This window comes from Clupea harengus, chromosome 5, assembly GCF_900700415.2.
Source record: "Clupea harengus chromosome 5, Ch_v2.0.2, whole genome shotgun sequence".
NCBI classification, from domain to species: domain Eukaryota; kingdom Metazoa; phylum Chordata; class Actinopteri; order Clupeiformes; family Clupeidae; genus Clupea; species Clupea harengus.
In genome coordinates, this window is record NC_045156.1 from 17,620,151 (window position 1) to 17,630,150 (window position 10,000).

Here is a 10,000-nt window from a genome sequence, read left to right on the forward strand (position 1 = left end):
AGTAGCTCCTGGCTCTGCCATGAATGCAGCAGTGAGGTGAATGAGGGAGAAAAAGTCCAGCGTGCTGCTGTGACTGTGACTGTTGCTCAGGTCAGATGAAGCGTCCTTGAGCTGCTTGTGTGGGAAGGCAGCCCAGAGCCTCACAAAGACTGGAACTGTGTTTCTCAGAGAAAAGAACGTTACCATGACAACACACCTTCTGGAAGTCCTTCAAAACATTCTAATGAAAAAGAGACAGTTTGGGTTTGCCACTGTGATTGTTGGCTCATATATTTAAAATGGTTCCTATTGCCAGCAATATGTGTTTCAGCAATGAAGTCAATTGTTTGATATAAATACTGAACTATATAGTATAACTTTATAAATACTCGAGCCATAGTCTGATCTAATGAAGCCAAATCAAGGTTTATTGTGTTGTTGCCTGCTCGCGTTTTGTTGATATTAGAGTAGAACATTCACAGGACTGTGTCTTCTTGAAGTAGAACATTCACTGGACTATGTGTTCTTGAAGTAGAACATTCACTGGATTATGTGTTCTTGAAGTAGAACATTCACTGGACTATGTGTTCTTGAAGTAGAACATTCACTGGACTATGTGTTCTTGAAGTAGAATATTCACAGGACTGCGTCTTTTAGAAGTAGATCATTCACAGGACTATGTCTTCTTGAAGTAGAACATTCACTGGATTATGTCTTCTTGAAGTAGAACATTCACAGGATTGTGTGTTCTTGAAGTAGAACATTCACTGGACTGTGTCTTTTTGAGCCAGAGGATCTGTAGAGCTGTGTCTGTGTGGAATGGAGCATGTTAGTAGAGCTGTGTGGAAGTCTGTGTGTGGAATGGAGCATGTTAGTAGAGCTGTGTCTGTGTGGAATGGAGCATGTTAGTAGAGCTGTGTCTGTGTGGAATGGAGCATGTTAGTAGAGCTGTGTCTGTGTGGAATGGATGAGGTCTGTAGAGCTGTGTCTGTGTGGAATGGAGCATGTTTGTAGAGCTGTGTGGAAGTCTGTGTGTGGAATGGAGCATGTTAGTAGAGCTGTGTCTGTGTGGAATGGAGCATGTTTGTAGAGCTGTGTGGAAGTCTGTGTGTGGAATGGAGCATGTTAGTAGAGCTGTGTCTGTGTGGAATGGAGCATGTTTGTAGAGCTGTGTGGAAGTCTGTGTGTGGAATGGAGCATGTTAGTAGAGCTGTGTGGAAGTCTGTGTGTGGAATGGAGCATGTTAGTAGAGCTGTGTCTGTGTGGAATGGAGCATGTTTGTAGAGCTGTGTGGAAGTCTGTGTGTGGAATGGAGCATGTTAGTAGAGCTGTGTCTGTGTGGAATGGAGCATGTTTGTAGAGCTGTGTGGAAGTCTGTGTGTGGAATGGAGCATGTTAGTAGAGCTGTGTCTGTGTGGAATGGAGCATGTTAGTAGAGCTGTGTCTGTGTGGAATGGAGCATGTTTGTAGAGCTGTGTGTGTGTGGAATGGAGCATGTTTGTAGAGCTGTGTGTGTGTGGAATGGAGCATGTGTGTAGATCTGTGTCTGTGTGGAATGGATGATGTCACATTGCAGTGTGCGCCTGTTGGTAGTTGGTAGAGGAGCACAGAAAGCTCAGCTTTAGCCAAACAAGGAAGGTTAGCCAAGAGCCAGGGTGACTTACAACTGTTTTTCTCTCTCTTTGTCAATATTTGGTTCTTTCTCTTCCCCCCGTCCTCCCTGCCTGCATCCCTCATCCTTCTTTATCTCGTCACTCTTTCACTTTCCCCACCCATCCCTCTCTCTTTCTCTCCCTCTCTCTTTCCTACCCTCTGTCTCATCCCTCCCTCTTTCTTTCCTGTCTCCGTCCCTCTCTTTTTCTCGCCTTCTGTCTCCATCCCTCCCTCTTTCTCTCCCTTTCTCTTTCTTTCCCTCTGTCTCCATCCCTCCCTCTTTCTCTCCCTCTCTCTTTCTCTTCCTCCATCTCTCTTCCTCTCCCTCTCTCTTTCTCACCCTCTGTCTTCATCCCTCTCTCTTTTTTTCCCTCTGTCTCCATCCCTCCCTCTTTCTCTCCCTCTCTCTTTCTCACCCTCTGTCTTCATCCCTCTCTCTTTCTGTCGTCTGTCTCTATCCCTCCCTCTTTCCTGTCTCCATCCCTCTCTCTTTCTGTCATCTGTCTCCATCCCTCCCTCTTTCTCTTCCTCCATCTCTCTTTCTCACCCTCTGTCTCCATCCCTCTCTCATTCTCTCCCTCTCTCTTCCTCCCTCTGTCTTTCTCTTGCACATACAATCACCCTTCTATCTATCTATCCATCTATCTCCTTCTTTCCCCTTGTGTGTTTCTGACTCCCTCCCCCTCTCTTCCTCCCTCTAGTGGAGAGGTGTATGTGTTCTATGCAGGAGGGTTCTCAGATGCTGAAGCTGAGAGGGAAGTCTAAGACTCTGACGCGCTGCTTCTACCTGGACAAGCACCGCACCTGTGTCCGCTGGAAACCCTCTCGAAAGCGCGAGAAGGCCAAGAGTGAGTCAGAGAAAACACACAATCACACTGACAGACACACACACACACACACACACACACACACACACACACACACACACAATCCAGATACAGCCTTCAAAAAACAATCTTACCACAAAATGTATATGCAAAATATTTGTATATAAACCATATACATTTTGTTTGAGGCAGTGATATATTATGAAGGTATTGTCAAAGGGCTTATTCATCTGCAGTGATGTTATGAAGGTATTGTCAAAGGGCTTATTCATCTGCAGTGATGTTATGAAGGTATTGTCAAAGGGCTTATTCATCTGCAGTGATGTTATGAAGGTATTGTCAAAGGGCTTATTCATCTGCAGTGATGTTATGAAGGTACCCTTCACGGGCACCCTGAGGGGTTTCTACCTTCTAATATAATTAAGCTACATTTCTTATTTTCCACTGAATCATGAGTCCTTAATCTGAGTCCTTAGAATGAGTCCTTACTCTGAGCTGTGCCTCCTGTCTCCTAGTAACCATTGACTCCATCCAAGAGGTGTGCGAGGGCAAACAGACGGAGCTCTTCCAGTGCGTCGCCCACGGCCACTTCGACCCAAACTGCTGCTTCAGCGTCTACCACGGCGACCACATGGACTGCCTGGACCTGGTGGCGTCCAGCGCAGAGGAGGCGCGCACCTGGATCACCGGCCTCAAGTACCTACTGGCCGGGATCAGCGACGAGGACAGCCTGGCCAAACGCCAGCGCACCAGGGACCAATATCCTTCAGGGGAGGGGGGGGGGTTAGGGAAGGAGCGGGGGGGGGATTTGGGGGTTCCTGTGTGATCATGGGGTTCTGCTGGTATGAGGTTGGGAAGAGGGTTGGGGGTTCCTGTGTGATCATGGGGTTCCTGTGTGATCGTGGGGTTCTGCTGGTATGAGGTTGGGAAGAGGGTTGGGGGTTCCTGTGTGATCATGGGGTTCCTGTGTGATCGTGGGGTTCCTGTGTGATCGTGGGGTTCCTGTGTGATCGTGGGGTTCCTTTGTGATCGTGGGGTTCCTGTGTGATCATGGGGTTCCTGTGTGATCATGGGGTTCCTGTGTGATCGTGGGGTTCTGCTGGTATGAGGTGGGGAAGAGGATTGGGATAGAAATCTCTCACTTCTGCAGCTCAACTGCACATCTTTTTGGCTAGTTGTTTTCTCCCAAGTAGAGGGCAAATCTCAGACAGACCAGAGACAGACCAGAGCCAGATCAGAGCCAGATCAGAGCCAGATCAGGGCCAAATCAGGGTCATATCCAGGGCCAGATCAGAGCCAGATCAGGGTCATATCCAGGGCCAGATCAGAGCCAGATCAGAGCCAGATCAGGGCCAGATCCAGGTCATATCTGTTCTAGAATGTTCTGTTCTCGGGTGATTTACCCTTGACTCCTTTCGCACATGGCTGTGTCAGACGTTCACAGAGGCTGATAAAAATGGCGACGGGAACCTGAGCATCGGGGAAGTGCTGCAGCTTTTGCACAAACTCAACGTAAACCTGCCCCGGGAGAAGGTCAAGGAGATGTTCCAGGTACCCTCTCTGTCTCTCTGTGTTTGTGTGTGTCTGTGTGTCTCCCTGTGTGTGTGTGTGTGTGTCTCCCTCTGTTTGTGTGTGTGTGTGTGTGAGTCTCCCTCTGTGTGTGTGTATGTCTCCCTCTGCGTGTGTGTGCGTGTGTGTGTAAGTGTCTCCCTCTCTGCGTGTGTATGTCTCCCTCTGCGTGTGTGTGCGTGTGTGTGTAAGTGTCTCCCTCTGTGTGTGCGTGCGTGAGTGTGTGCTGGGCAACAACCTGCCCAGGGAGAAGTTCAAGGAAATGTTCCAGGTACTCTTTCTCTCTGTGTATTTGTGTGTGCATATGTGTGTGCGTGTGTGTGTGCTGAGCAACAACCTGCCCAAAGAGAAGGTCAAGGAGAGAGTGTATGTATGCGTATGTTTGTGTGTGTGTGTGTGTGTGTGTGTGTGTGTCTATGTGTGTGTGTGTGTGTGTGTGTTTATGTGGGTGTTCAATGTCAACCTGTCCAGAGGGAAGGTCAAGTAGATGTTTCAGGTAGTGTGTGAGTCTGTGTGTGTGTGTGTGTGTGTGTGTGTGTGTGTGTGTGTGTGTGTGTGTGTGTGTGTGTGTGTGTGTGTGTGTGTGTGTGTGTGTGAGTCTGTGTGAGTCTGTGTGAGTCTGTGTGTGTGTTTGTGTGAGTCTGTGTGTGTGTGAAAGAGAGAGAGAGTTCCAGGTACTGAGATCACTGCAGATACAGCTGTCACACTGAAAGCCAGACTGAAGTACTATTCTCAGAAACACAAATGTATGCTTTCATAAGAAAACACGCATTGATGTTTTTGTCATATCATGACAGTGTGAGTACATTTACATTTACATTTAGTCATTTAGCAGACGCTTTTGTCCAAAGCGACGTACAAGGGAGAGAACAGTCAAGCTAAGAGCAATAAAAAGCATGGTGTAACAATAAATACTACTTTACATGAGAATTAGAAAAACAACGACCTAGAAAAAAGGAAAAAGAAGTGCAGGAATGTAACTGCTGAAGTGCAAGTTAAGCGCTAGTCAGGTGCCAGTTAGGAGGGGAGGTGCTCTCTGAAGAGTTGGGTCTTCAAAAGCTTCTTGAAGGTAGAGAGGGACGCCCCTGCTCTGGTAGTACTAGGCAGTTCGTTCCACCAACGTGGAACTACAAATGAAAATAGTCTGGATTGCCGTGCTTGCACGGACGGCAGTGCCAAACGACGCTCACTAGACGAGCGCAGCGTCCTGGGTGTAACATTTGCCCTTACAAGAGCATTTAGGTAGGTGGGAGCAGAACCAGTAAGCACTCTGTAGGCAAGCATAAGTGACTTGAACTTTATGCGAGCAGCTACCGGCAGCCAGTGGAGCTCGATGAGTAGCGGGGTGACGTGTGCCCTTTTCGGTTGGTTGAACACCAGACGCGCCGCCGCGTTCTGGATCATCTGTAGTGGTTTCACCACGCAAGCCGGCAGGCCCGTTAGGAGGGCGTTGCAGTAGTCAAGGCGGGAGCTCACCAAGGTTTGCACCAGCAGCTGGGTGGCATACTGGGTTAGGTACGGCCTGATTTTGTGGATGTTGTATAGCGCAAAGCGGCACGACCTGGAGACAGAGGCGATGTGGGCCGTGAAGGTCAGTTGGTCATCAATAATGACCCCGAGGTTTCTTGCTGTTTTGGATGGAGCAAGAGATAAAGAGTCAGTATTGATCTTGATGTTGTGGTGGATGACCTGTTTGGCTGGGAAGACCATCAGTTCCGTTTTGGCCAGGTTCAGCTGAAGGTGGTGATTTTTCATCCATGTGGATATATCAGCGAGACAGTCCGAGTATCCTCACAAATAAGTAAAGAGTGCATTGTGTGTGTGTCGGTGTGTGTGTGAGTGTGTGTGAGGTGAACAGTGCAGTGTGAGTATCCTCACACATAGGTAAGGAGTTTATTAGTTATATAGTTGACATCATTACTCCATAAGGCCCTTTTCATGCAGGTTCAAAAGGCCCTTGTGTAAATCTTTTGAGCATGATTTGCCCTTCAAGGAACACACTGCGCCCTGTGACACCTTCCATATTATCATGGCGCCCTGTGACGACTTCCATATTATCTTTCTGTTTGGGCCAGAAACTGCTCATCATGCAGCAGCTTAGAGTCCCCTGCAAAGCTTCACACAGTAGAGTTAGCTTAGCACAGTGGAGTTATCTTAGCAAAGTGGAGTTAGCTTAGCACAGTGGAGTTATCTTAGCAAAGTGGAGTTAGCTTAGCACAGTAGAGTTAGCTTAGCGTAGTGGAGTTAGCACACCCACATGTTCACACAGTGGAGTTAGCACACCCACATGTTCACACAGTGGAGTTAGCTTAGCACAGTAGAGTTAGCTTAGCACAGTGGAGTTAGCACACACACATGTTCACACAGTTGAGTTAGCTTAGCACAGTGGAGTTAGCACACACACATATTCACACAGTGGAGTTAGCACACACACATGTTCACAGAGTGGAGTTAGCACAATTAGTGGAGCGTCAACTTAATGGGGTGGAGCGTTACCTTAATGGGGTTGAGCGATACCTTAATGGGGTCGAGCGTTACCTTAATGGGGTCGAGCGTCACCTTAATGGGTGGAGCTGACTTCACCATGTTGATGTCATGTGAATATTAAACCCACAGGTGCTTGGGACTATTCTGTTCATGAAGAAAACTGACTGACTGAGTTATGACTGAGTTTGCTGCCTTATGAGACTTCCCTACCGCCACATCCACAAACTATAGTTCCTTACATTTTCACTCAACACACAAAACACAATAAGACATACAACAAACGTTTCAGTGTTTTGTTGCCAGAAACATAATTATTCAAGATAACACAGACTAATTAACTCAGCTCTAAAAGACATCTGAACTTAAGATTCATATGAATAATGGTTCTGATTCACAACTCTTTTGCTATGTGTTTGTGTGTACGTGTGTGTGGCGTGTGAGTGTGCGTACATGTGTGTGTATGTGTGTGTGTGAGCCGTGTGTGAGCAGTGTGTATGAGGCATGTGTGTGAGCCGTGTGTGTGTGTGTGTGTGTGTGTGAGTGTGAGCCGTGTGTGTGTGAGCCGTGTGTATGTTTGTGTGTTAGCCGTGTGAGTGTGTGTATGAGGCGTGTGTGTGTGTGTGTGAGTGTGTGTGTAGGTGTGTGTATGAGGCGTGTGTGAGTGTGTGTGTGTGTGAGGCGTGTGTGTGTGAGTGTGTGTGTGGGTGTGTGTATGAGGCGTGTGTGAGTGTGTGTGTGAGTGTGTGTGTGGGTGTGTGTATGAGGCGTGTGTGAGTGTGTGTGTGTGAGTGAGTGTGTGGTATCCTCTCAGTGCGGGTGTCAGGGTGAGGCATCCTGAAGAACACGACCATATGGTGCTGATGGAGCAGATGGCCGCTGGTGTATTTATGTGTGTGTGTGTGTGTGTGTGTGTGTGTGTGTGTGTGTGTGTGTGTGTGTGTGTGTTGATCACGCAGGCCGCTGGTGTATTTCTGTGTGTGTTGATCACGCAGGCCTCCAGTAATCCCCTCCCCTGTTTGTGTCTGACTCCGCCTCCTCCACCGGCTAAGAGCCCGTCATGTGGGGCTTTATTTATGGACAGCGTCAAAACAAACCAGCCACTTGTAAACAAGCGTTTGTAAAGTACATTTCAATCTGACAGGTCTGAATTTGCAATTTTGTAAAAGTGCAATCAGTTTTTGCGCTCCAGTCACTCTTGTGACGATCCTACTGAAGTTAACAATTTGCAGATCATGATATGGTTGTAGTCAGGGGCGGTGCTAAGAGCTGAACACATTCAGGGCTTAGCCCAGACCTGTACGGGCGCCCGGGGACATCCCTCCCACGGGAAAATGTTTCAAATGCTAGCAGCTAAATGCACCTTTTTCATGCAGTTTGAGACAGAAGCAGTAAGCCTAAAGACAGTGCTGAGGAGTCACCCTCTGTCTGAAACACATTATTCTTCTCTTCCTGGCCACCTCTATTCACCCTCTGTCCTAAATCATTTATTCTTCTCATCCTGTACACCACTATTCACCCTCTGTCTGAAACGCGCGTGAGCCGTGTGTGTGTGATTGTGTGTATGAGGCGTGTGTGTGTGAGCCGGGGGTATGTTTGTGTGTTAGCCGTGTGAGTGTGTGTATGAGGCGTGTGTGTGTGTGAGTGTGTGTGTGAGTGAGTGTGTGAGCCGTGTGTGTGTGAGTGTGTGTATGAGGCGTGTGTGTGTGTGGGGGTGTGTGTATGAGGCGTGTGTGAGTGTGTGTGTGTGAGTGTGTGAGTGAGTGTGTGTGTGTGTGTGTGGGTGTGTGTATGAGGTGTCTTCCTGTACACCACTATTCACACTCTGTCTGAAACGCTCTGGTAGAGCTCCTGAGACTTTAAGACCCCCCTCCCGATGAGCCCAGTGCGCTCTGATTGGTCAGCTAGGCGGTAATAAGGATTGTGTTACGAGATTGCATCATCTTGTAACAGAGGAAAAGGGATAGAATTCCAACACGGCGTTTCAGGCAGCTGAGAAGAATGGTTTCTGTAGGAGAGAGTTCTGTTGTGAACTTTGGGCTATGCATCTTTGTAGACCGGTTACATGCACAAAAAGCTATATCACACACTAAGCTAGTTAGACACCATCAGATGCCATCAATAATAAGCCCTGCTTTATCTCTCTCTCTCTCTCTCTCTCTCTCTCTCTTTTTCTCTCTCTCATGCTCACACAAAATATCCACATGCCAAGTAGTGTGAAGCAGATTTTTTGATCAAAGATATCATATTAATATTCAGGACTTTAATGCATGTGTGGAATGACAGATGATTGATGCAGTTAGTTAACGCTGTGGGTGCTGTTTTGAACCACTGTTACCATGAATGAGATTGTCGATCTGGTGTTATTTTAGTGTGTTCCTCTGTCTGTGTTAGTTTGGTGTGTTATTTTAGTGTGTTCCTCTGTCTGTGTTAGTCTGGTGTGTTATTTTAGTGTGTTCCTCTGTCTGTGTTAGTTTGGTGTGTTATTTTAGTGTGTTCCTCTGTCTGTGTTAGTTTGGTGTGTAAGCCTTGCGTGTGTTCCTCCGTCTTTGTTAGTTTGGCGTGTAACCCTTGCGTGTGTTAGTTTGTCTGTGGTAGTTTGGCGTATAACCCTTGCGTGTGTTAGTTTGGCGTGTAACCTTTGCGTGTGTTCCTCTGTCTGTGTTAGTTTGGCGTGTAACCCTTGCGTGTGTTCCTCTGTCTGTGTTAGTTTGGCGTGTAACCCTTGTGTGTGTTACTCTGTCTGTGTTAGTTTGGTGTGTTATTTTAGTGTGTTCCTCTGTCTGTGTTAGTTTGGTGTGTAAGCCTTGCGTGTGTTCCTCCGTCTTTGTTAGTTTGGCGTGTAACCCTTGCGTGTGTTAGTTTGTCTGTGGTAGTTTGGCGTATAACCCTTGCGTGTGTTAGTTTGGCGTGTAACCCTTGCGTGTGTTAGTTTGGCGTTTAACCCTTGCGTGTGTTCCTCTGTCTGTGTTAGTTTGGTGTGTAAGCCTTGCGTGTGTTACTCTGTCTGTGTTAGTTTGGTGTGTAACCCTTGCGTGTGTTCCTCCGTCTGTGTTAGTTTGGTGTGTAACCCTTGCGTGTGTTCCTCCATCTGTGTTAGTTTGATGTGTAACCCTTGTGTGTGTTACTCTGTCTGTGTTAGTTTGGTGTGTAACCCTTGTGTGTGTTACTTTGTCTGTGTTAGTTTGGTGTGTAACCCTTGCGTGTGTTCCTCTCCTCAGGAGGCAGACACGGATGAGAATGAGGGTTCACTGGCGTTCGAGGAGTTCTGCGCTTTCTACAAGATGATGTCCACACGGAGAGACCTCTACATCCTCATGCTGTCCTACAGCCACCAGAGAGAGTACATGGACCTGAGGGACCTGCAGAGGTTCCTGGAGGCCGAGCAGAAGGTCAGGGACTCCACTGGCTCTTTTAGCAGCACTAGCCCCTCACTACACTCTCTAATGGCTCTGTTAGCATTAGCTGTGCTAACCTCTCACTTCACT

General features: G+C 47.6%; 1 protein-coding gene across 1 annotated transcript in view; it reads left to right on the top strand.

Annotated features, from left to right (window-relative positions):
- plch2b (phospholipase C, eta 2b) overlaps nt 1-10,000 on the top strand; it is a 28,886-nt gene that overhangs the window by 2,617 nt on the left and 16,269 nt on the right. Inside the window, exons 2-5 of the mRNA XM_031567920.1 lie at nt 2,334-2,480; nt 2,975-3,218; nt 3,881-4,010; nt 9,734-9,904. Coding sequence (XP_031423780.1) covers nt 2,334-2,480; nt 2,975-3,218; nt 3,881-4,010; nt 9,734-9,904 — 692 coding nt within the window. The remainder of the gene's footprint in view (nt 1-2,333; nt 2,481-2,974; nt 3,219-3,880; nt 4,011-9,733; nt 9,905-10,000) is intronic.